This window comes from Xiphophorus couchianus, chromosome 14, assembly GCF_001444195.1.
Source record: "Xiphophorus couchianus chromosome 14, X_couchianus-1.0, whole genome shotgun sequence".
Taxonomy (NCBI): Eukaryota; Metazoa; Chordata; class Actinopteri; order Cyprinodontiformes; family Poeciliidae; genus Xiphophorus; species Xiphophorus couchianus.
The window spans coordinates 4,496,834-4,523,336 of record NC_040241.1 but is presented as its reverse complement, the minus strand read 5'-3'; the positions used below and the strand labels follow the sequence as shown (position 1 = coordinate 4,523,336).

At 40.9% G+C, this 26,503-nt stretch overlaps 1 protein-coding gene across 5 annotated transcripts in view; it reads right to left on the bottom strand.

Moving 5' to 3' along the window:
- The window catches only part of focad (focadhesin), a 74,810-nt gene that overhangs the window by 13,353 nt on the left and 34,954 nt on the right, over window positions 1-26,503 (bottom strand). For all 5 annotated transcript variants that reach the window (XM_028038515.1, XM_028038516.1, XM_028038518.1 and 2 more), the window contains 23 exons: window positions 24,138-24,242; window positions 23,956-24,057; window positions 23,732-23,859; window positions 21,687-21,813; window positions 21,369-21,503; window positions 17,572-17,622; window positions 17,383-17,466; window positions 12,616-12,748; window positions 11,242-11,430; window positions 9,494-9,615; window positions 9,319-9,411; window positions 9,108-9,196; window positions 4,631-4,672; window positions 4,441-4,549; window positions 4,179-4,295; window positions 2,747-2,985; window positions 2,584-2,673; window positions 2,220-2,367; window positions 1,951-2,070; window positions 1,457-1,579; window positions 1,263-1,340; window positions 1,102-1,173; window positions 54-156 (listed from right to left, as the gene is read on the bottom strand). In XM_028038515.1, coding sequence (XP_027894316.1) covers window positions 54-156; window positions 1,102-1,173; window positions 1,263-1,340; window positions 1,457-1,579; window positions 1,951-2,070; window positions 2,220-2,367; window positions 2,584-2,673; window positions 2,747-2,985; window positions 4,179-4,295; window positions 4,441-4,549; window positions 4,631-4,672; window positions 9,108-9,196; window positions 9,319-9,411; window positions 9,494-9,615; window positions 11,242-11,430; window positions 12,616-12,748; window positions 17,383-17,466; window positions 17,572-17,622; window positions 21,369-21,503; window positions 21,687-21,813; window positions 23,732-23,859; window positions 23,956-24,057; window positions 24,138-24,242 — 2,599 coding nt within the window. The remainder of the gene's footprint in view (window positions 1-53; window positions 157-1,101; window positions 1,174-1,262; window positions 1,341-1,456; window positions 1,580-1,950; window positions 2,071-2,219; window positions 2,368-2,583; window positions 2,674-2,746; window positions 2,986-4,178; window positions 4,296-4,440; window positions 4,550-4,630; window positions 4,673-9,107; window positions 9,197-9,318; window positions 9,412-9,493; window positions 9,616-11,241; window positions 11,431-12,615; window positions 12,749-17,382; window positions 17,467-17,571; window positions 17,623-21,368; window positions 21,504-21,686; window positions 21,814-23,731; window positions 23,860-23,955; window positions 24,058-24,137; window positions 24,243-26,503) is intronic.

The window sequence follows — 26,503 nt, the reverse complement described above, 5'->3', positions numbered from 1 at the left end:
TCCAATAAAATGCCAATAATCAGCGATCGGAAGCATGAAACAGCTTGGTGTACCTGTGGTGTGACTGTGGCTGGTGGACATGTGGGCCAGGTGCAGATGGCCAATCAGACAGGCACTGTTAGCCTGCAGCCCCATGGCTCCAGAGAAGGTGATGACCTGCAACAAAAAAACAGAAACAATGTACTGTTCTCCTGCATGATGGACATTAGAGGAAAAAGGAAATAATTACTGACACTAAACCAAGAGGAGATAATATTCAGTAATATTCTGGCCAATCACAGAGCTTTAAAAAGCTTGGAGTGTCCATTCGGATTTTTTTTGTCTGAAAAGTTGCAAAATGTAGCCACAAAGTTGCAAAACTGGCAACAATTGGGTAAGCAAAAGGGGATATGGGCTAATTTTCAGATATAGATCAGATCAGGTTCTCTTTTACTGCCACAATTTTAGTTTATGTTTTATTTAATATATTTTTGTTATTCTGACATTTAGTTTGAAAGGTTTTATGTTGGAAGTGGAATTCAGCATGTTCGCAGGGACACCAGAAAAAAGATGCATGTAGTATGAAAGCATGACTGCAGAAAAGGCAATTTAAGTTTAAAGAATTTGTTTGACCTCATTTCTTCCTCTAAAGAAGAAATGAGGTCCAAACTTTGGACCAAACCAGAATGTAGATCTTGCAGCTGCAGGTCTGATCAGGGTACGATAGGAGGAATTTCTTCCTCTGAAGAAGGAAGAAATGAGAAGGGGCAGCCGGCTAGGTATGTTTATATGTTTTTATATCAATTTTATGTCGTTATTGTACTCATTACACCATCTCATTTAAGTTTATGTTGTATTTTAGTTCAACGGCGGTGGTGTCAGTGGGAAAGAAAGTGGAGTTGTAACAAGAACAACTTTAAAGATTTGTATTAAAGCTAACTTCATACCATCAGTTAAACTTTTTATTGCCATTAAGAAGAGGTGGAAGTGATATTCTCATTAAGCAGAGACTGGTCGCTGATCTCCCAAAATTAAAGAAATCAAGGCCGATTTATGGGCGCACCCATATTTCATAGCCAACCTGGATGCTAATAAGCATGCTAAGAAGAAAATAGTTGTTACCTGGGTTATAGCACGGATGACCTCGTTGAGTCTGTTCTGCTGCTGGACGGAAAGCTCCAATTCACTCTGGTACTGTAAAAACACAACAGTGATTATTCCTGGTGAACAGCTGGACTCACCTTCAGCCTGCAGGTGGCTCATGACTGGCTCTCAGCTCCTACCTGAATCAGGCAGCTCTCTGACCCCACTAAAGCCACCAGCCCGTTCGCAGCAGCCAAGCGCTGCATGGTGGGACATCCCTGAAATACAAAGACAGGGTCTGCATGACTTTAATTGGACCAAACCAGAATGTAGATCTTGCAGCTGCAGGTCTGATCAGGGTACGATATGAGGAATGCTGATTCATGTGTTGTACCTCAGCCAGCAGAATTTTGATCCAAGCAGCCAGCAGGCGAGGGTAAATGTTCTCTGCTTTCCCATGGCCGGACACTGATAGGCCGTGAACCACCAGCCCAAGAGCCAATGAGAAGCCTGGAGTCTAGAGACGGTGGAGAAGCATCAGAACGCCTCAAAATAACACTTTCTATGTACATTAGCTCAACGTCCTGTCTGCTTTTAACCTATCGTTATGATTTTGATTAGATAAGAATAAAGTGCAGTAAAAATGAATTTAAAAGCCGGCCGATAATCAACCCTTGTTTCCATAATTTTGGGAGATCAGTGATAGGTCGATACTTGCATGAGAAACTGATCTCATCCATTGATCTGAACTCCCTCAGCAAAGATCTGAACATCAAGCTTTAACCTTCAAAATATTCTGGCAATCATAAAAATGGTACCTTCTACCTGTTAATAATACATAAATCCCAGACAACTCAACAGCCCTGACAGGAAGTGAGGCTTGCTGACCTGCTGGCTCTCCTCAGTCAGGGTGCGCAGTGCATTCAGGACCTCCTCGGCCTTGGCAGCATGGATCAGCCCCCTGCTGAAGGCCGACACGCTCACACAGGCTACTGAGTAAGACAGGACCTGCAGGAACAGATCAGATCAGGTCAACCACTGCTCACTGGGGCTGATAAATACTCATAACAATGAACTGATGGGTTCTTCTTAAGTATTTCAATGTAGAAAACAAACAGAGCCAGTGTCATGACTGGATCAGTGAGGGAAGCATGTACCTCCTGCAGCATGCGTCCCTGTCCACTGCTGTCTTGCAGCTTGTCCAGCAGCTTGTCCAGGGTTCTGCTGACATGAACCTGCTGCTCCACCCGTCCCCTGCTGCAGAGCGCTGACAGCACCAGGCCCAGGCCCAGCACGCATCCAGTGCTGAGGAACAGGAAGCAGAAAAATGCTCTAGTTACTTGCTGAAATCCAAGACAAACTGAAGCCCTCCGTCTGCAGCTCAGAGTAACAAACACTTAAGCTTCTGTCCATTAAAATACTGAGGAGAAAAACTGATCTACTGAATCCTAAAATGCTTCTTCTTCTAGTATTTTACTGCTGGTGAATGTCCTCTGGACCTGTCTGCACCAGACCACTAACTTGTATTCCAGGTTGGGGTTGAAGCAGCAACCTTCCAGAGCGTTCAGAGTCTTGGACAGGACATCCGTGTCCTCCTGGGCAGAGACATCGCTGTACAGCAGAGACAGACTGATCAGTGGTTGCATTCATGTGTTTAACTGGGGACTCTTCTCAGAGCCAGTACCTGAGGTTCTGGTGGTGCAGGCTGGAGAGAACCATGCCCACTGCCAGGCCCGAGTGGAACTGGACAGCCTGGGAGTTATCTGCAGAGGGGGCGTCCGGCAAGCTGGCCTGCAGAGCTGAGAGGACCTGGACCAGAGCATCCTTCTGCCACATCACCAGAACTGGGACGAGCAGGGACAGAGCCAGGCTGGCACAGGAGCGGGCGATGGCGCTGGCCGTGTTCTCCCCAGAGTATGACCGCTGGGGACGAGCGCAGCAAAAACACAGATATAGTAGCTTACAGCCACTTCAGCAGATGAAAAGGACATTTTACAACTTTTTCCACATGAAAGTCTGTGGGTTATATATTCACACATACACAATAACACCTCAAAATTCACATAATGTACCTTACCAACTTTTTGTAGCCTGTATTTTAAAGGGATCCATGGCTAATTTGAACAATAGATAATATTTAAGAAAAATAATTTTCAGCTATATAAATAACACAGTAAAAATCTTGCAGGAAAGGCTTGATCTATTGTCTTATTTATACTTGAATGTGGATGTAAAAGAACCTGGAGATAATGTGATTAATATTCACTGGTCTTGAAGTCAACTTCATTCCTGATTTGGTAAAATTCACTCAGACATATTCTATTTGAAACAAACAATTACATCAAGTTAAACTGTTTGTTTGCAAGACACTAAATGTGATAAAACTGACTGTGATGATTAAAACAAATTTAGAACATCAATGCCTCAAAGTGAATAACGATGCATAATCAGGCCCGCCCACTAGGTCCTGTCTGTATGATAGGACTGGACAATAATTAATGTCAATAGATAATATGTCTATTAGAATATTGAATAATTTCACTGAACTACAATCCTTACTGGTGGATGTTGGCAAAGGAAAGATATTAGCTGCTCAACCTCTCATAGATAGCCAAGCAAGGACAGGGGCATCCACTAATTGACTCGCTCTTTGGTTACCTAGCAACAACCTGTTCAGTAACTTGCGCAGCAGCAGTTTCAGGTTTCACCACCATGCCTCATAACTGCTCAAAAATAATTAAAAAAACAGTGTGGAGAGAAAACTGTGGATAAAACAGGAAAGATCACACCACCAGTTTGGCAGTACTTCAAATATTTAAAACAAAAAAAATGTTTAAACACAAAATATCAATTGATCAAACCCTTATTTTGTGATTTGCTTTTCAGCAATATTATCCGGCCCTATTGCACATGCACAGTTAATAATAACTTCACTGTTGCCAACTCATCAAGTTTGTTGTTATATTTAGTATCTTTTCAGATAAAAGACATCAGTATTGATCAAAATCAAAATCCGTAGGTCAGGCTTTTCGGTGATAGATCGGTCTGAAAAATGCAATTGGTGCACCCCTAATCTAAATGTAACTAAAACAAAAAAGTTCTGACATGAAACTCACATGCAGGAACCATGGAAACAGCTGCCCTTTGGCTTTGTAGCCACTGCTGATGATGCTGAGCAGCGTGTCCAGGACCATGCACATCCAGCTGGGAGTAGGCACAAACTCTGGGCCAGCCTGCAGAGATCAAACAGAGTTAGTACTGTCAAAGTCCGACTCAGTTTTAGCTTGCCATGGTAAAGAAAAACCACAGGTTGGTATTGGTGTAGGAAATTGTAGCTTTCAGCCTCGTGTAAAAGCAGAAACACTGAAGCAGCCTCACCCCCATGCAACCGCTGCTGTGGGTGGGAAGGTTGTTCTCATACTTAGCGACGACAGCAGCCAGCCCACTCAGGGCCAAGATGGAGTTGCCCTGTACAACAGGACTGTCCCTGGGGAGCAGATGGAACAATCCACCATTAAGACATGTCAATACATCTGGGTCAACTTATATGCTTCAGCATATAACTCACTTTGTAGCAGTTTTGATGACGTCTGTCAGCTGATCTCTGGCCCTAAACACAATAGACGAATCAGAGTGTTAGCGTTCTGAATTAAACCTCTCAGGTTCCATATGCCTATGAGAAACTCTCACAGAAAGTCTTTATTTTATTTCCTTTTTCTGCTGTGTTGAATTGACATAAAGCGTTAAAAACATTGTTTATATCTTTAGATCTCAAAGGACAAAAACAAACCAAGTAATTACAATGGATAATAAAATAATTACATAAATTAATAAATAAAAGAGATCAAAACAAATATCTAGAAAAGTGAACCAATAATGTTGTTAAAAAGAAATGCCCTAACCCTAAGCCCTTTTCTAAAGCAGTCCGTGGATTGTGGTTCCCTCAGAGAATTTTATCAGGAGTGAAAAAGTTGTTTTGGGACAGTCCATAGATGTGGAGAGACAGCAGAGAAGGCCCTATCCCCCATGGTCCTCTGTTTGGTTTTTGATATGTGGAGAAGGTTTGAGTGGGTGGAGCAGAGTGAGTGAGTTGTGTTTTGTAGTTTAAGCAGTTCTTTGAGATTGTTGGGGGGTTTTCCATAGATGCATTTTTTTGTGAGGAGGGATCCTGGTGGAAATGGGAAGCCAGTGGAGAGAGTGGAAGATGGAAGTGATGGAAGGATAGAAGGTACACACCTATGTAAATCTGATCAGTAGAAATGGCGACACACGTTTGGTTGGGCTCCGTGTTTGTCTCCCACGATTTTAACTTTAAAGCCCAGTATACCCAGTATAATCCCAAGGATTATAATTGACGGATTGACGCAGCAACAACGCAAAGACCACTTATCTGACGGATTGAAGCAGCAACAATGCAAAGATACAAGCCAACAATGGATTTCCGGTAATCTCTACACCGCACATGGTAGGCTTGCCTCAAACAGACAAGGAAAGCGGCATCACTTTCTGAAAATCTTTCTAGCTCAACTGTTTCTTCTATTCGTTGTGGGATTTCTACTATGCCGCCTTTTTCAAACTGAACAAAGACAGGACTCTCAAGATGAATTCACCGTTCATCTGAACTATTTGGGACATGGTCATTTTCCAGCATATTATGCTATCTACAGACTAACTTTGAGGTGAGCCAGGGCTGGTTGCTTATCCAACCACAAAATCACTGTTAGTGGAAGAAAATTACCTCAAAATCGTTTTGTCAGTCGCTATAATACACAGAAACAGATTATAATACAAATTCCAAGAAAATGATGTACCCAAATTTGAGGCAGAATTTGCAAGGGTTAATTGGGATGACATTTCAAATCAGAATCAGATAAATGATTGCTGCAATACCTATATTCTTAATGTTTGTAATATTATGAATAAGTTTCTTAAAACTCAAATGAACGGACGAAGAAAAATACAGCTACCTTGGGTATCGGATGACATTCGGCTATTGATGAAAAAGAGAGACTATGCTCTAAAATATTTTCTTAAAAACAAAAAGACCACAGATTGGCTGCTTTTTAAAAGTTTGAGGAACAGAGTAGTTAAAAAAGTGTACAAATCTAAAGCTAAATATTACATAAATGTTTTGTCAGAAACAGGAGGGAATGGTAAGATGATCTGGAAACAAACAGTTTATTGAATCCCAATGCAAGTACTAATTACAAATATGAAGTTAGCAGGAAAAGCCATAACTGATCCTGCTCAGCTAGGAACAATGTTTAATGATTTTTTTCCTCTCTTCAGTTAAAGACTTGGCATCAAAGTTCCTACCATCTCTAATGGTTATACATGGTATAAAACCAACCAAAAAGTGTTCTGATTTGTTTGAGATAAAGGAAATTCATTACTCTGACATTCAAAAAAACTATCACTAGCTTAAGCAATTCTTACCCAAAGGATTTGTATAATTTAGACGCTATGTTTTCAGCTGCTACAGGCCAATAAGTCTTGTTCCGGTCATGTCAAAAGTGCTGGAGAAAATTATTCTAGAACAACTACTATTGTATTTAGAAAGTAACAATCTTCTGCACCCTCCTCAGTTTGGCTTCAGACATAATCATTCCACAGAGACCGCTATAAGTCTGCTGCTTGAAAAGGTTAAACAATCACTTGACAGGGAACAAATCACCGGTGCAGTTTTCCTTGACTTGAAAAAGGCTTTTGATAAGGTGAATCACAATTTACTGATCTCAGGGCTTTCATCATTTAATTTCTCAGAACGGTCATTGTCTTGGTTTGAATCATATTTGAAAAATCGTGAACAATGTGTTATCATTAATAATAGTAAATCTGTCATCTGCAAAACAGTAACAGGGATTCCACAAGGAACTATCTTAGGTCCGGTCCTTTGTAGTTTATATGTTAACAGTCTTCCTGAAATCTGTCCTGAAGTTATCTTGCAAATATATGCTGATGACACCATTGTTTACAACTTGGACAACAGCAGTATTGTAGTCAGTGAAAAACTTCAGAACAGCCTGCAGAGATTATCATCATGGCTAAAGGATTCTTGCTTAACTCTCAATACAAGGAAAACAAAGTGCATTTGCTCTTTCAATCAAGACAATGTCATTACAGTCCTTGAATATCCAGATCAATGGGGAACCTATTGAGCAAATATCACAAGAAAAATATTTAGGAATAATTCTGGATGCACAGTAACATTTTAGGAGCCATGTTGATAAAATCAGCAAAACTGTTAGATCAAACAAACTGTTATAAAATTATTAGAAATTGTTTAACATTTCACTGTGCAGAGATGCTTTTGAATCAATGATCCTCTCACATTTTTCCTATGGAGCTACTGTCTGGTCTCAGACTAGTCAAACTATACTCAAACCATTAACAAGTTTCTATCATCGGGCTTAAAAGGTTTTATATCAAAAGCCAATCAGATTCCATCATTGTCACATTTTGGCTAAATTTGGCATTTTGGACTTTCCTAACTTTATAAATTGTAATCTTTTAAAATTGATTTTTAAGTGTTTGAGTGGATATGCACCTAAACCATTAAGTGATTACATACAGAGACTGCAGGGCAATAGCAGATCTACTAGAGCGGCTTTAGATGGAAATTGTAAGGTCCCCTTTCGAAGAACCACTTTTGCTCAAAGTGCTCTGTCTCTCACGGACAGAGAGAGGGACTTAAATCAACAGAAATCACTTTCTGTTGATTTAAAGTCTGTAACCAGTTTTAGTACGTTAAAAAAACAAAATTCTAGTTATGTCAGAAACAGAACTGTATCCATTTTTGATGTTTTATGTTTCACTGGTTGTTTGTAGATGTTGTCAACATTATGTTGTGCTATTTTAAATGATTATCACTTCAATTATTTAGAGGTACTGTTTAAAAGCCCATCTAGGGACAAGTGCTGCGAATTAGCTGTTGCTATTGCACTATGATGTAAACATGGGACTGCTGTTTTGCTCAGTTTTTCTACGTCGATGTGTATCTGTCCCTATCAAATAAACTTATTATTAATAATAATAATAATAATAATAATAATAATAATGTGGTCATGCACTCTCATCAGGATCCTAGCTGCAGAGTGTTGGATGTACTGGAGCCTCTGTAGGCTCTTGCAAGGAATCCCACTGAGAAGTGTGTTACAGTAGTCCAGTATGGAGGAGACAAAGGCATGGAGAAGTTTTTCTGTGTCTGAGAGGGAGAGAACTTGCACACCCACTGACTGGCTGATTCACAGTTTGACTAAGTGACTGACTGGTAACTTAGGGAATAATTTAAAACGTCTTATTTTGACGAGCTTTAATTTATAAATTTCACATCAGTTCTGGAAGGCATTTGCTGGGTGTTCCCTAGAGGTGTCACTCTGTCACCCTGAAGTGAAAGAAGACACTGGTAACAGAAGACTTTTCAGGAATTAGCACAGTGACTTAGGAAGAATAAACTAAAAACATCTTATTTTGACAGGCTTTTAGTTTGAAATTAGTCCACCCCAGCTTTTCTATGCAGGAGCACTGGTATCCCACAGGTAGAGCCACTGCTTAATAATAAATGGGCCGGTTGTTCTCATAGCTATCATTATTGACTATTGTTCTCTGATTGAGCAATACCACTTGATCAAGCAGAGAATAAATAATTATTTAAAATAAATAAATAATTTTAAGAATAAAGAATAAATAATTATTTATTCTCCACAATAAAATAATTAAGAAAGGCATGTATGATTCATGCTGATATTGTATAGGGTCAATATTGGTATCGGCCAATACTCAAAGCCACAATATCGTATCAGGAGTGAAAAAGTTGTTTTGGGACAGCCCTACTTTGGAGAGGCACTGTATTTGTCCACCTGTCATCAGCAGTTTGAGGTTTGTCATGTTAAAGATGGAAACTTTTCACTCAAAGTCTAAAAGAAAACATCACCGGTAACATCATGATGCTACACAGTAGCATCAAGATGGTGCAACTGCAGTTCATGAGCTAATGTGACATCATACCAGATAGTGAAGTGGATTAAGGTGTGACTGATTCTCACCACAACCAGGCGCAGTGCTGTTCATATTGCAGCTGCTGTGGATCCCCTTTGACTTGTTTCTGCTGCATTTCCAGATCAGAGCGGCGGCCCTGCAGACAGACCCAGACTCAGCTTCATGTCTTCTGTACAACTGTATCTCGCTTTATATACAGACTGGATGATTTCAGAACAAGTCCTAAACAAAGAAGGCCAAAGGAAGCAAAGCTCCGACCTGAAGAAGAGCACTGAACGCCCGGCCCATGAACCCCCTCCAGGCCTGGGGCAGCAGCAGAGCACGGTGCCACTCTGACAGCTGGATGTTCACCTGCAGACAGAACCAGCAGTGTTGTATCTGTTCTAGCCAAACCAAGCAACAGGGATGTTCTGAGGAAGCGATGGGTTTGTACTTCGTGAATGAGGGCAGTCAGGGTCTGCTGGAAGCTGCGGCTCCTGGTGACCAGGAAGCGGTCAATGGGCTTCCCACTGCGGTCCGTCTGCACAGGGAGCTCATAGCAGAGCAGCAATCCAGCTGAAACACAAAGCCAATGGCGGGGAGGTTTATTTGGGCTACAAGGCTGGAACAGGCCCAGCACACAAAACACCATGTTGATCAGTGCAACATTTAACTATATCAATCAATCAATCAATCAAATTTTATTTGTATAGCAGATTTCAGCAGCAAAACATTTCAAAGTGCTTCACATCATTACAAACACAGAATCACAATGCAATATGAATCAATAATCAATAATAGAATCAATATATGTAATTATTATCACTCTTTCCTATTGAAAGGTTGAATTTACGTTATCAGTTGAAACTAAACCTGTGTCCTTAAAACAGCTCCTCCAGAAAACATGAAGCCATATGGAATGCAACTTTTCTTTTCACAAAGGAATGTGGTTCATCAACAGAACATGGATCTGATGTGCATGAGCAGAAAGCTGACTGCACTAAATTGGACTGTGACTTGTGACATTCAAACATGCAACTATACGGAGCTATATTGTATCTTTAAAAGACCTCAATAACATAGACACCCACACCAACCCTCTACATATCCTCCCTCACTATCTTGCTAATATGTTCTCTTTTCTGCACTCGCCGTGGCTTCAGATCCCACGTGTCAAAATGAAGGCCCGCAGGCCAAATCCGGTCCACTAATCAATTATAGTGGCCCTGTAGAATCTACAAGGTCACATAAACAGAACCTTCAAAATGAAAGTTATGTGCTTAAATATTTTTTGTTAATCAAATCAGCTTTTATTTGAAGAGTTCCAATCACATCAGTGTGAATCCATTTTTATTATTATATAATTTAAAGACATACTTATGAAATACAGACCCAACTATTCGTAAACATTTTAACAGTTTATTAATGGGTAGTTTTATAACTGGCCCATTTAGGACATTCATGATCTTAATGTGGCCTGAAAATAAAATGAGTTTGACGCTATGGGTGGGCATTTACCAAGAAAATTTCTTATTATGATAAGAATTTAGATTTATCGTTGTCTTGACAAATACGACTTAATGGTGTTAAACCTTATTGGAAATGTTATTTATGCTATTGTCTCCAGTGTTCCACAAATATCAGTAAATTGAAAATATGATTAAAGTTACTGTGTGCAGTTTAGTGATATAAATCACACTTCTTTATCAGGAGTCCTGAAGAAGCCAATTTAAATTGGAATTTTTTTTGTATGTTTGTGACACTAACAAATGCTAAGTGAATGCTAACAAAACTATAATAAACAATTTTTCATCATTATTTTTTTTATTATCATTATCATAATAGTACTCCAAAATATGATTATAAAAGTCCATATTGCCCACCTCTATTTGACACGCTGGTTTAGATGTTTGATACTTGAACTTTAGTATATCTTCACATTACTGATCCACTAGTTCCCCCTCCTTCACACATGTACATCTGTCTAGCTTCTGTTGCCTCCTTTTTCCAGGGCTACTTCCACCTCTCCAGGTGCTTCCAGATGCGTTGTAATCACACCCTATCATGAATCCAGCTGTCACTCCTGCTGCACACCTCACTGCTGCCTCTCTGTCCTTGAACACGTTCAGCTCTCTGCACTTTACCACAAAGCTAACATCTATCAGAAGAAGCAACACCAACAACAAGGAAGACTTTAATCACCTGCTAGTCCAGGCTTCAGTCCAGGCTGCTTGTTTTTCTCATAGGTCTTGAGCATGAATGCTGGGATCCCTGCTACAGTTTTTCCTTGGTCTGAACGCAGGCCACCCCCTCTCAGAGCAGAGAAATACACTCCTCGTGGCATCTGGCTCATCTCATGCTTCACCAGCGATGTCAGGAAGGTCTCAAAGGCTAATGAGAAAAACACCATTAAGATGAGCCACAGGGAACCAGCTTCTCATCCGTAGTCAACTTGTGCAGCTAAAGATGGAATCCAGACGGCTGGGCTGAGGACGACTGCTAGAGATGCATTGAGAAAACGGCTACTGCTGGCCATCAGTGACCTTGTCAGTGTCACCACAGCACAGAACTTAATGAATTAGGAAATGTTTAAACACTTTTCTGAAATCTCAGGATTAAGTGAAGGATCTGTATCTCCAGGGGATAAACACAGAGACCGTTGTCTTAGTAATGCTAGCTGCGCTAATCACTAACATAGCATTTCAAAGACTAAAAAAATTCCAGCTATTTGCAGACATATTACACTCTGCCCAAGATGTGGGCAAAAGGTTTTAATCACGACATTGAGAACTTTACTGCATGGTTTGATTACTGGGATCAGTTCCGAAAGGATTCACTAACTTGGAATCTCTGGATGATTAGATAAAATTTAGGTTTGTTTGTTATGAACTGAAGCTACACAAGAAACGAAACTGAAACTGAATTAGGACAAAGCTAAAATGATTGATACGCTGTGATTGTCAAAACAAAATCTCTATGAAACTCTTATGAATACTATATATGTCAACTATGCTCTTTAGAACACATTCTTGTTTTTTATCTTTAGAAACCAATTCAGTGCATGTCTTCTCTGTTCTGGAACACCTTTGAGACACAAACAACAGACTTTATTTTTAAGGGTACACTGATATACCGGCTGGCTGATAAATTGGCCTCCGATTTCCCTAATTTTGCAGATCAATTTTGGGTCATCTGCAATTGAACGATACTTACATGAGAAACTGATCTTATCTTCCCCTGCAAAGCTCTGAAAAACAGCCTCTCTGCTGTCCTCTTCTGCTCTGCCATGATAGAGACTGACTGACATCACCAGGTCACGTCTGGATATGTGCAGTAAACTGTCACTCCACTGTTGCTAACTGTGACATAACCCCGCCTCCTAACATAACATTAATAACCACTCAGAGCGGGAAGGAGAGAAGATATTTTCAGAATATGATCATTTTATAGCTATCATCTAGTACCGACAGCTTTGCAACAATCAGAAATCTGAAATCTACAAAACATTTCTGATCACTATTGATCACTTATACTGATCGCTTCATCTCTACAGCGTTATGTATAAAGAGGCTTTACCTGGCAGAGCAGAGTTGGAGGTGAGAGCCAGTAGTTTCATGTAGGATTGTCCAGGGATGGAGAGATCTTTCTCTTCTTCCTCTTCTCCCTTAGCGTCATCTTCACTTTCAGAAACCTTCACAGCAGGTCTGGTCTAACGGTGAACCAAAAGAACACAGCAGGTTCACCGACAACCAGGAACTAAAAGCTGAACAACGCAGCTCACTCCTTGCAAATTTACAGAATGCAGTAAAATTAACATTTATTCTGGATTTTCTGTTACTGCACACAATATAAAGAAGTTTATGTTTATCTTTATAAGGTTTGATTTATTTGTTCAAAAACACCCATTCCAGCATGTTTAGGTCAGCAACATTTGGTGAAATTCCATTTAATTCATTTAAAAAGTTCTTTATTTATGCAGAAGGGAAATTAAACATTGTTGTAACTCATATCATACAAAGAGCCATGGACAACGAGGTAGAATCTATGGTAGCAGTCAGTCTTGCAACAAATATGCATAGGCCTCTGACTGAAGACTGTTGTGGTCTAGCAGTCTCATGATCCTAACAGCTACATTTCTGGGCAGCAGAGATGATATTCAACAGCAACATGTCCTGGATGACACCACCACCTTTTGGAAGGCACTGCTAGTCCACCTCCTCTGCTATTGCCACTTCCCTTTAAATGTCTGCCTGTATGGTTAGACGCCCAGTTAGAGAGATGACGGAGCCAGGGTGAATCGATTTATAGGCTCTGATTTCCTTGATTTTGGAAGATCTGTGATCGGCTAATCTCTACATGTGAAGCCAATCTTATCTACATCAAATGTCTAAAAATCAGCTACTGTCCTCTTCTGCACTGTTGTGGCAGAAGAGGACAGCAGTGCAGAAGACTGACCCACTAGGTCATGTCTACATCTTTGCAGTTAACAATAGTCATTCCACTGTTGCCAACTCAGCAACTTTCTTGCTATATTTAGCAACATTTCAGACATAAAAAATGGTATCGGCCGAAATCAAAACTGGCAGGTCAGGCTTTTCAAAGATCAGTAATCAGTTCTTGGCCAAAAAATTGCAATTCAAGCACCTCCAATTTTTTCCCGTGATGATGTGTTGGAAAACATTTTTATTCACAAACTGATTAGATCTAATTCCTAAGCATTCCTTGTGCTGGAGAAACCACTGTAGGAGACGTCACATTCTTTGTGCTGAAGACATCACTCCCAAACACCCTGCCTGCAGTAAAACTCAGCTGATCAATCAATCAATCAATCAATCAAATGTTATTTGTATAGCACATTTCAGCAGCAAGGCATTTCAAAGTGCTTTACATCATTACAAACACAGAAACACAATGCAATATAGAATCAACAATCAAAACACAGCATTAAGTCAGGTTCCATCAATAAATTTGTAATTGATTACATTTTTTTTTTTTTTTGGCGCCGGCACAGCTGGCTGCTTGCAGACGCAGCTCCAGTCGTGTGTGTTAATCTGTGTATATTTGCTGTAACCAATTAAGGATCCGTGCTTAAAGAACCCATAGATCATCAGTTAAGCTTTCCACAATGGCTGGATGTGGTTCTGTCGCTGTTCTCCGCGTTCTTCTGCTACTTTTTATACTCTTTGTTACGGAGAACCTCGCCAAACGGAGTAGCGGCATTGTTTACGTGCGTGAACAGCTGATTGCGCTGTGTAAGCCTCTGCTGCTGCCCGGAGACAGGCCTGTGGTCCCAGAGGACCTGGATTTTCCTTGGTGCGGGGGGACAGGGACTTTTCCAAGAGTTGGAAAAAGAAGGGCGGCGGGATTGCAATTTATGTGAGTGAGAGGTGGTGTAATCCCGGTCATGTTAACGTGAAGGAACAGATTTGTAGCCCGGACATTGAACTGTGGGAATGCGGCCGTATTATTTACCGAGGGAGTTTACGTCCGCCATTTTGATCGCTGTTTACACTCCCCCATCAGCTGATGCAGCGGTGGCCTGTGACGTCATCAGCTCTACCGCAGCCAAACTCCAGACTCAACACCCGGACGCCTTCATGGTCATCACAGGTGACTTTAACCATGCCTCATTGGACAAAACTCTACACAACTTCCAGCAGTATGTTGACTGTCCCACCAGGGAAAACAAATGCTGGATCTCCTGTATGCTAATGCCAAAGATGCATACAGCGCCACAGCCCTGCCCCCCCTTGGCAGGTCGGACCACATCTTGGTAAGGATGACTCCCAAGTATGTCCCTTTAGTGAGTAGGCAGCCTGTGCGCATCAGGACAGTGAGGAGGTGGACACAGGAGGCAGCTGAGGCACTGCAGGACTGCTTTGGGTCGATAGACTGGGATGTGCTCTGTGGGCCTCATGGGGAGGACATCGACAACATGTCTGACTGCATCACGGACTACATCAGATTCTGTGAGGACACTGTTATGCCAGCCCGGACCGTGTGCTGCTTCTCCAACAACAAACACTGGATTACCAGTGACCTGAAGGCACTTCTAAACAAAAAGAAGATGGCTTTCAGGTCTGGAGATAAGGAGGAGCAGAGGAGAGTCCAGCGTGAACTCAGAGAGACACTGAGGACATGCAAGGACAACTACAGGAGGAAGCTTGAGTCCAAACTCGAGCAGAACAGTGTGAAAGATGTGTGGAAAGGATTGAAGCAAATTGCTGGGTTGAAGGGGAAGGACACAGACATCTGGGAGCCTGGATAGAGCAAACCAGTTTAACCAGTTTTTCAACAGGTTTAGCTCACCTCCTGCTACTCCCCTACCACCACCTTCCCCCCACACATTCACACTGCCCCAAGTTGTTCAAACCACCTACCGGCACTCTCCTGCACACCACCTCTCATTGATTAAAAGTTTCTGCTGTGTTTTCAGTGAGAGAACGTTTTGTGATGGTTGCTGTTTGTCCAAGTGGGTTAAAAGATAAAGAACTTTCAAAGATAACAGCGAAGTGATCCGACAGGCTGGCTCTCAGTTACAGAGAGATTAGAAATATTCACACCCTTACTGATAACCAGGTCCAGTGTGTGTCCTTGAGTGTGTGTTGCTTGTTTGACATGTTGTGTTAGATCAAAAGTCTCTAAAATATTAGCGAGCTTTTTTGCCCCTCTGTCTTGGGGGTTGTCAACATGAATGTTGAAATCACCGACAATTATTAAACAATCATAATCAATACATATAAGAGATAGAAGCTCATTCAAGTCAGTAAAGAAATTTTCCACAAATGTTGGAGTTTTGTATAGAGTTACTGTTAAAGTTTGTTTGTGGCCTCTAACCTCAATTCCAAGATACTCAAAAGAGAAGTGATCCAAAGAGATTTTACTACAATTTATGGTATTCTTAAATCAAATAACTCATCTCCACTACAAATGTAATATCTGAATCCCAAAGCCTCGTCTTTGGAGTCAACCTCCAACTGAGACAAGAACTCTAAACCTTTTTCTTTCAACCTGGCCAGAAAGAAGTTCTATTTCAAAACATGCACAGAAAGATCAGTTATCAGGCAATATACATGTCAAGTCTATCTTATCCACTGATCTTCTCTACCTCAGAAAAGGTTTAAAATATCAGCCACAGTCTTCTGTGAGAGGTTTGACTTACCGACTGGCCCATCAGGTCACGTCTGTTCATTTACAGTTAATAATCACTCCAATTTTGCCAACTCAATGACTTTTTTGCTATATTTAGCAACAATTCTGATATAAAAAAAAATGGTATCGGCCAAAATCAGAATCAGCAATCAGGCTCGTTAATTACCTGCAACAGCGATTTGCCAGAAAACTGCAATCGGTGTAGCCCTCCTTAAGATGGAATACATATACATACTGTATATTCATGACATACTTTGATAAAAATTAATTTCTCTTATTAAAGCTATACTAGGTGAGTCTTTGTCACATGGAATGTGAACCAGTATTGTGCTGATTCTGTGTCTTCAAATAATTTTAACAACTCCTGGAGAAGTTTCACATAACTTATAAGTTGATGTAAGAATAATGTTTATTTTAGTCACATAAATGATCATGCTCAGCAGCACACAATTACAGTTTAGAGTCACTCATTAATATATTAATGTAGTAGCCATGTAGTCTGATGTAAAAACATTTTGCTAGACAATGTCAAATATTGAGAAGTTTTAATTATTTTTATCAAACATGCAATTTTAAGCCAAAAAACCCACAGAAATATACAGAGCCAACCACAAGAATCAACTAATTTAAAGTTAAAACTCAGTTTCACACAGATACAAAGAATCTAGCATAAATGATTGGCTGTTGAACTGGACCGTTCCAGTTCGCCATCAAAGTGATTTTCTATTAACAGCTACATAAATCTTTTTAATAAACATACCAAGACACATGAAAACATACCTTTATCTTGGCTTTTTTCTATTACTATAGTTTATTATAGTAATAAAGTAAAGGCAAAAAATACAGTTGCAAAGAACAGCAACTGCTAGTGAAATATAATCTGTCCTCCCTTAATATTGAACTGTTAGCAAGTTATGACGTCATGAGGCTGTCACAGAGCAACAGTCTTCAGTCACATTTATTGCAAGACCTTACCTTAGCTACCTTAGATCCTTCCTGTCCCCAGCATCACCAGTCGATTTAATGGTGTCAAGAAGCATACTGGAATATATAACTATTATTGCTCCATGAAAAACATTTCACATGCACCTGTAAAGTTTACATAAACAAAGCTCTACTGGGTGTGTAATTGCAGCATTTCAAAATAAATGTAAACCAGCCAACCAATATGGAGAAGAGATGGAGTCTTACTGCCTCAGGGAGGTGGAGGATGGTGTGATCTGTTTCAGGAAAAGCTGCCAGACCTTTATAGCCACAGCTGGATACCTCTGGATCCTGGTAAAGCACAAGGAACCGGTTGGTAAGTGAGCACTTTTCTACAGAAGCACTACAAACTGATCTGGATGGTTCATCAGACAAATATTTGGGGAGGACACAAACCTGGCTGGCAGCATAACTCCAGAGAAAGCTGACCACCTCCTCTTTCAGTTTCTGAAAGGAAAACACACATTTCAATATAAAAATCTATAAAGCAGAACATGAAAACACTCCAATCTAAAAAGCAGTCAGGCATTGTTTTCTAATGTAATACAAAGTTCAAGAAATTATGGTTTATGTTTTTTCCACATTTGTTAAAACTGTCACCATGTCGTGACGGTATGTATGTGAAAAGCTCAATCTCCTCCACCTCCTCCCTGTGGTACTATTGCCATCTGAAGAAATGCAACCAAAAACAACCAATCAGAGCCAGGAAGAAGGTCTTAGCGCTGTCAATCATGCTCATGTACACACCGCTAAGTGTGCTAATGGCAGAAAAACAATTTATTGTCATAGGAAAACTGTTTATTCACCACCATTGGTGGTCAATGTAAGTAGAATTAGCATTCATGGCATACTCTGTTGTGGTGAAGCAGCTGTAGCGTAGCACAGAAAAAGGGTGATTGCCAGTGCTAAGACCCTCCTCCTGGCTCTGATTGGTTGTTTATGATGGAGCAGTGTAATTGTTCTGATGTCACATGTTCATAGGGAGAACAGAGAGGAGCAAAATTTTTTCACAGATTATATGTCTCATAACAATACAGCCACAAAGAGGGCCATTTTGTGTCTTTTGTGCCGGTCCCAAGCCAGGATAAATGCAGAGGGTTGCATCAGGAAGGGCATCCGGCGTAAAACATTTGCCAAATCTGACATGCAAGTCAATAATATGATCTCCAGTATACCGGATAGGTCGAGGCCCGGGTTAACAACGACTGCCATTGATGCTGGTGACCAACAGGGTACCAGTGGAAATCGGACTACTGTTGGTCAGCAAAGAAGAAGGGAGACATGTATGTAGGCAGAAAGAGAAGAGAAAAGGTAAGAGTATAGAACTGAGAGCAGCGACTTTGAATGTTGGGACTATGACAGGGAAAGCTAGAGATTTGGCTGACATGATGCACTGGAGAAAGGTGGACATATTGTGTGTCCAGGAGACCAGGTGGAAAGGCAGTAAGGCTAGAAGTCTAGGAGCAGGGTTCAAGCTGTTCTACCATGGTATAGACAAGAAGAGAAATGGTGTAAGGATTATCATAAAGGAGAAGTTGATCAGGAATGTTCTGGAGGTGAAAAGTGTGTCAGGTAGGTTGATGATCCTGAAATTAGAAACTGAAGGTGTGATCTTCAATGTTGTTAGTGGTTATGACCCACAGATTGGATGTGATATAGAAGAGAAGGAGAAATTCTGGATTGAGTTAGATGAAGTGATGCAAAATATCCATAAAGGTGAGAGTGGTGATTGGGGCAGATTTTAATGGACATGTTGGAGCAGGGAACAGAGGTGATGAGGAAGTGATGGGCAGGTTTGGCATCCAGAACAGGAATGCAGAAGGACATATGGTGGTAGACTTTGCAAAGAGGATGGAAATGGCTGTAGTGAATACTTTCTTCCGAAAGAGACAGGAACACAGGGTGACATACAAGAGCGGAGGTAGGAGCATGCAGGTGGATTACATCTTGTGTAGACGAGGCAATCTGAAGGAATTCAGTGACTGCAAAGTAGTGGTAGGTGAGAATGTTGCTAAACAGGATGGTGTTGTGTGAGTGACTCTGAAGGTGAGAAAGGTAAAGAGGGCAAAGGCAGAACCAAGGACAAAGTGGTGGAAGCTGAAAAAGGAAGAATATTGTGTGGCTTTCAGGGAGGAGTTGAGACAGCCTCTGGGTGACCAGAACCTGCTTCCAGATGACTGGACAACTACTGCTCATGCTATCAGGGAGACAGATAGAGTACTCAGTATGTCTTCTGGAAGGAAAGTTGACAAGGAGGCTTGGTGGTGGAATAAGGAAGTGCAAATATGGGTACAGAGAAAAAGAGCAGCTAAGAAGAAGTGGGACAATGTGAGGACTGAAGAGCGTCACCAAGAGTACAGGGAGATGCAGCGTAAGGTGAAGGTAGAGGTAGGTAAGGCCAAACAAAGTTCATACACTGACTTGTATAATAGGGTGGAGAGCAAGGAGGGAGAGAAGGACTTATACAGGTTGGCGAGGCAGAGAGATAGCGATGGGAAGGATGTACAACAGGTTAGGGTGACTAAGGACCAAGATTTAACTCTACTGACAGATGCAAAAAGTGTGATAAGGAGATGGAAGGAATACTTTGAAAGGTTGATGAATGAAGAAAACGAGAAAGAACAAAAAGGAGAAAAAGCTGCTCCTGTGGATCAGGAAGTAGCAAAGATTAATAAGGATGAAGTAAGGAAGGCATTGAAAAGGATGACGAGTGGAGAGGCAGTTGTTCCAGATGGCATACCTGTGGAGGTATGGAAGTGTCTAAGAGAGCCAACAGTAGAGTTTTTGACAAGGCTGTTTAATGAGATCCTAGAGAGTGAGAGGATGCTTGAGAAATGGAGGAGAAATGTGCTGGTGCCAATTTTCAAGAACAAGGGATATGTCCAAAATTATGGCAACTACAGAGGTATAAAGTTGATGAGTCATGGGAAAGAGTTGTTGAAGCCAGACTGAAGTCAGAAGTGGACATCTGTGAGCAGCAGTATGGTTTCATGCCAAGAAAATGTACTTCAGATGCAATCTTTGCATTGCGGATGTTGATAGAAAAGTACAGAGAATGTCAAAGGGATCTGCATTGTGTTTTGTAGACCTAGAGAAAACATATGGCAGGACTCCAAGAGAGGAGCTGTAGTACAGCATGAGGAAGTCTGGGGTAACAGAGAAATATGTTAGAGTCGTGAAGGACATGTATTATAGCTGTAAGACTGTGGTGAGGTGTGCTGTAAGAGTGAGAGGAGTTCAAGGTGGAAGTGGGACTTCACCAAGGATCAGCTCTGAGCCCCTTCCTATTTGCTGTGGTGATTGACAGGTTGACAGATGAGGCTAGACAGGAATCTCCATGGACTATGATGTTTGCAGATGACATTGTGATCTGTGGTGAGAGCAGAGAACATGTGGAGGAAAATCTCAAGAGATGGAGGCTTGCCCTGGAAAGGAGAGGAATGAAGGATAGCCACAGAAAGACAGAATACATGTGTGTGAACAAGAGATATCCAAGTGGAGACATGAGGTTACAGGGAACAGAAATAAAGAAAGTGAAAGATTTTAAGTACTTAGGGTCAACAGTCCAGAACAACAGCAAGTGTGGAAAAGAAGTGAAGAAATGTGTCCAAGCAGGGTGGACCGGGTGGAGAAAAGTGTCAGGTGTGATGTGTGATAAAAGAGTATCAGCAAGAATGAAGGGAAAGGTGTACATGATATCAATGCTGTTTGGTTTAGAGACAGTGGCAATGACGAAGAGGCAGGAGGCAGAGCTGGAGGTAGCAGAGATGAAGATGTTGAGGTTCTCTTTGTGATGTGTAGGAGATAAAGTCCAAGAAGCCAGACTGAGATGGTTTGGACATGTACAGAGGAGAGACACTGAATACATCGGTAAAAGAATGCTCAGGATGGACCTGTCAGGAAAGAGACCAAGAAGAAGACCAAAGAGGAGATTTATGGATGGAGTGAAAGAGGACATGAAGGTAGTTGGTGTGAGAGAAGAAGATGCGGAAGATAGGGTTACATGGAGACGGATGACTCGATGTGGTGACCCCTAAAGGGAAAAAGCTAAAAGGAAAAAGAAGATATGTCTCATAACATAATGTCACAACATAGTGATAGTTTTAACAAATATGTAAAAAAACATATTTTTTTATAGAAGTTATTTACTGCAGCTTTATATACAAAAGGAGAAGAGAAAGCAGCTGAAGTACCTCATACTCCTCTGATTTTACAGTGAGCTGGGGAACCAATGACAGAAGCTCGGCTATGGCTTTAACCATCAGTGGACGGGAGTCACACTTCAGCTCAGCTCCAAGACTTTTCCATGTAGAGATGATGTCCACTACCTGAAAACATAATGGAACCCTGACATCACTCAAAGCAAAGTTCAAATAAGCAGCCGGCTTCTCAGGGCTGAAACTGGGAACTCTGGCTGATAATTCTTGGTACAGTTACCAAGGCAAAAAACTGAACATTGTTGAGAAATGAATTAGGAAAGCACTTGATCATGTTATGCAGAGGTGGTTTACCTCTGCTTTGCACAGCTCCTGTAAGCCTTGCAGGGAGAGAGCAGCAGGGGTTGCCAAGTCTGGTCTGTTGCACTGCTTCAGAGTGAGTGAGATGGCAGCTAGCATGTCACCTCCATGCTGGTAAGGCCTGAGATACGCATAAAGAACAGGGGCCAATTAACAGGTGTACCAAGGACACATCATCAGTCCACTACAGATGAAACAACCATTCACACTCAATTCTCTAAAAACAGGCAAATTTAGAGGATCCACTGTCTCTAACCATCATATTTTTGGACTGCAGGAAGAAGCTTGAAAGGTATTTAGGCTGACCCCTCAGTCATGGCAACGGGTTGCTGTGTGAGGTGGGAGCACAGTAGTGTGGAAGCTGCAGCTCAGAAGAGGAACTGCGCCTCAAAGGCGGAGCTAGGTCCACCTGGCGTTTTGCACAACAAAACGCATGCTTGAGAAATCCAGAATTTCTCAAACATGCATGAAGGAATCAAGGCAACACTCCAGGTATGATTTGGATGAGGTAGTGATGGGTCTGGCAACACCGATGCATCGGCGCATGCGTCAAGCCAATAGACCAAAACCCATGTCAGTGCACGTATTGCTTTCAGCAAGTCATGTGACCGATACAGGAACTGTTTTGAAATGACACTGATGCACCAAACTGTGTTTATAAGAAAGCAAATCTGTCAACGAAATGCATTTGCCAAAAGAATTCTTGATCTTTTACGGTACAGCGTCAACTATGGAGCAACCCAACTTCAAGGCAAACGAAAGGTTTTCGCAGTGTGGGACCATTTTGATCTTACATCGGAAAATAAGGTATTTGTTTTCATTTCGTTGTTTTATCAGGTTCTTTTCAGTTTCTACATGATCTAGCCAAGCACATCCAATATCCAATACATGATGTATCCAAATTCAGTTGAAATTTACTCTTAGAGGCTCTGTCATTGGGTCCTGCCAGATGTCAGGACCCAATGACATACTGACAGAACCAAAAGACAATTTATCCTAACCTCTTCTGGTTGTCATTGCAATACCTTTGCAATCCAGCCTCATCTGTGCCGTGTGAGAGGGTGTTTTCTACAGCAGGAGAAGTTGTGTCAAAAATGTGTAAGACTAAATTTCAAAATGTTGTGTAACACTTATGGGCTAGGCAGCTAACTGCGGCTACAAAAGCAGCATCAGAAGGGTGTCCTTTTAAGGAGCCTGAGGTGTGAAAAAAACAGGAGACAGTACTTCTAGTTTTGGTACATATATATTAAGTGATTTGAATAAAAACAGACAATTGCAGCAGCACGATGAGAGACAAGACAATTGACTCAGAATAAATTAATTCAAAAATCATAAAGTCCATAGTCCTTTTCTAGCTTGCCATCTTCAGATCCAGATGAGGATCTGATCTGACAAGGGGAGGAAAAAAACCCGACCTAAAAGGTCCTGCGGCCCCTGTAAGGGAAAACCGTAGAGGACAATGTAAGCCTGTCGCGATAAACAACAAATCAATTAATCGCAAGAAAAATTAAACCTATCGACCTCATTTCAATTATCGGCTTTATCGTTTCTTCCGGTCTTTTCATCTTTCTGTTGATGACACTGAATGAAAAAAGGCTCAACTCCGGTGCTCTCCACTGACCTCTCCCTTCCTCATTTCATATAGTGTGCGCTGGGCACACACTATACGATCTTAGAGTTGTCGGCCTATTTTCAAAAAGAGACCACAAAATCCTAGGTATAACGGTTCGATCGGGTTCGTTTTTTAGTGAATGTCATAATTCTATCTCCTGAATATCCTCCTCAGTGTGTCCAAAAATATGATCATTTTGTGACTAAACAAGTATTTCAAATGTTTTGTGTTTGTACAGAAAGTGTTCCATTAATAGTTTTAGTTTATTGAGTGTGTAAAATACATTAGTTTACAGTTGACTAAAATGTGCAGTTGATCTAAATAGAAAGCAAAACTTTACATAAACTAGAGTCCAGAAACCGTTCACGGATCTCTGCTCAGTGCACTCTCTACACACACATCCTATTCCATTAATCAAATGACGCACCTCTCTCTGCAGATATCCCTGAGGCAGGCGGCCCTGGCCACCGTCTGCTCCCACTGAGTGTCCTTCCCAACCACCAGTCTGGTGTCCTGCTGACCCAGAAGACGCTGTAGTTCTGGGTAGACTCGGTCCTTTGGAGACCCGGGAACAAAGTGATCAAAAAGGATTTTTTTGAAAACGTTCACATGGAAGAATATCACAGGAATGACTATCATTTTATTGCTGACCTGTCTTTTCCACAGAGCAGTCATCAGGCGCATTGCAACAGCTTTCAGCTTGGGTGAACTAGCCAGCATGTGGAGAGTCTGCAGCAACATGGGGACACAAAGCTGGAAAAGAGCACAGCATCATCATAAGGCTTACAAGACAAAACCTTGATATTTACATTTTAAATATCAAGTCACTGTACCTTATGGGTGCCAAGGTTTGGCAGGCAGTTAAGCACAGAATGGATCAAATCTGGATTTGTTTCCTTCGATAGTTTGAACAACAGGACAGGGAGGAGAGAGGGGACCTGCAGACACACAAATTCAAATCAGAACTACTTTATTAATCCCTGAGGGAAATCAATTGTTGTTTTAACTAAATATTATTCAAGGTTCTTCAAAGAGTTGTTGTAGATGTGGGCAGGAAGGATCTCCTGTATTACAGCACATCTGAAGAAGCCTCTGCCTGAAGACACTATTGTTGTAAAATAGTTTCATGAAGAGGATGATCAGGGTTGTTTTATGAAGAATCCTTTTTGCACAAGAATCTCCAGAGGTTTCACAGTCGTCCTCAGCATTACCTTTTAATAAGATGATGTTTTGTTTTATGTTTTTTGAGTATTTGAAATATGTTTGTAATAGTCTTCTGACTTGATTAGCTAGTGTTTTCTTTATGTGAATGAGGGGTAGATATAAGTTTCTGCTCTTTTTCTTTCACAGTGTATTTTAGTTGTTACATAAACTATTCATATACTGAACACTGATTGAATTAAATAAAAAAACGGAACAAACTGAAATAAAATAGATTAGGTGGATAATAAACTAAGGTTAAATTCCAATCGAATAGTACAACTCTGCCCCCTGGTGACAGGTATTTATAGAGTGTAGACCTAAAGTGTGTAGAGACACACTAGCTAATGCTTCCTATTGATGCTGATTGGTTGTGATTTTGCAGGGTTTTAGGTTTTTACAGTTTTTCTTTAATGTCAATCAGCAGGTGTGCTGTGGTGTCTGAGCCCTAACGCTAATTCCACAATTAAATGACACGTAGATGGATAAAACCTTCACTAGAGGGAGCTGTGGGCCAAGACTTCCAGAGTCCAGCTATCAGTTGCCATAGGCAGAGCTTTAAATAATGACTCTATTAACCTGAGTTCAACTTCAGACTGACCAATAAGAGCTTCAGATTTAAAGGACTGACTGATCAACAATGCAGACGATTCCTTTCAGTGCTGAGGTTACAGGTCACAAGTGTCACATCTGTTGCACACAAAAGCTCTGCAGTAAAACAGTCTAATCTGCATATAGCATCACTTCTTCTATGCAGCATCGCTGTTGCATAGCAACTACTTCACCTGTCGAGCTTATGAGTATGAAAATGCAAGATTTTCTTTAAAGTGAAATTTCTTTAATAGAAATGTATTCTAAAAAGTCATAAATCCTCCGCAGAAAGCTCTTTCATCTTCTAATAAAAAGCAGCTGCAAAGTATCAAATGCAATAAGCTACCAAGAAAGAGATTCAATGGATATAGATATGCCAATAAACATCTACCCACATATCAAACCTCCAACACAAGTGGCACTTTGGGAGCAATTAGGGCAGCAGGGGAATACTCTGGGGTGTCTTACAAGCCTTAGTAATGAGGAGCCCTTAACGTTGTGTGATATTTCACATCATCTTCCTCAGCTAGCGACTCCATTTACATTCCCTGAGGGCCAGACGGAAGCCTTTCCCTTTAAATGTCTTTCTTTATCATCTTCAGAGGACTCAAGAGCAGAAGGCAGGATATGGAAGCTACAACCTCTGTTGTTTGATTGTTTGCTGAAGTAATAAGATTACATTATTGTAGATCCAGGAGTTCTGCAGATTGCACCGTAACTGCAGACCTTCCTACAAACCGCTAAAAAGTTGGAGCTTTTAGCATACTGTCTTTGAGAAGAGCAAAGATGAAAGAAGTTGTATATTATTAAATATCCTTCAGCTCTGCGCTCCTAAAAAGGAGCTGCGGTTGTCATGGTGATGTTATGTGCACCATACTGTCAGACTCAGACCAAAAGATTTCCTAAAACTCTGCATCCAACTGCTGCAATTGAGAAATGCAGCTGTTGATGGCAGTTCTTCAACAATAAACATCAGGAGTACACACCAGGAGCATCATGTTGTCCAGGTCAATGCACACACAATTAGGCATGTCACGATAACAAATTTTCCTGAGCAATTAATTGTCTCAAAAATTATTGCAATAAACAATAATATTGTTTGAAGACCTTTGTACACTGATTTAATGGAAATGACGTAAAAATGCATACGATTTCCTGCCAAATATAGATAAGCTTTATTTTCAGAAGAACACTTAACACTGGAACTGATAAACAAAATAAACAAAACTTCCAAAAACAAAAATAAAATGGATTCTCAGTCTCCATTAACAAAAAAATGTACTTGAATAAAAACTAAACATAAAGCCAAAGTGGAAATAAATACTACATTCAACCAAAAGAGTGCAGATTATGAAGTCTGTATACTATATTGCCCTTCATTAATCATTAGATTTAAATAAAGAAGATG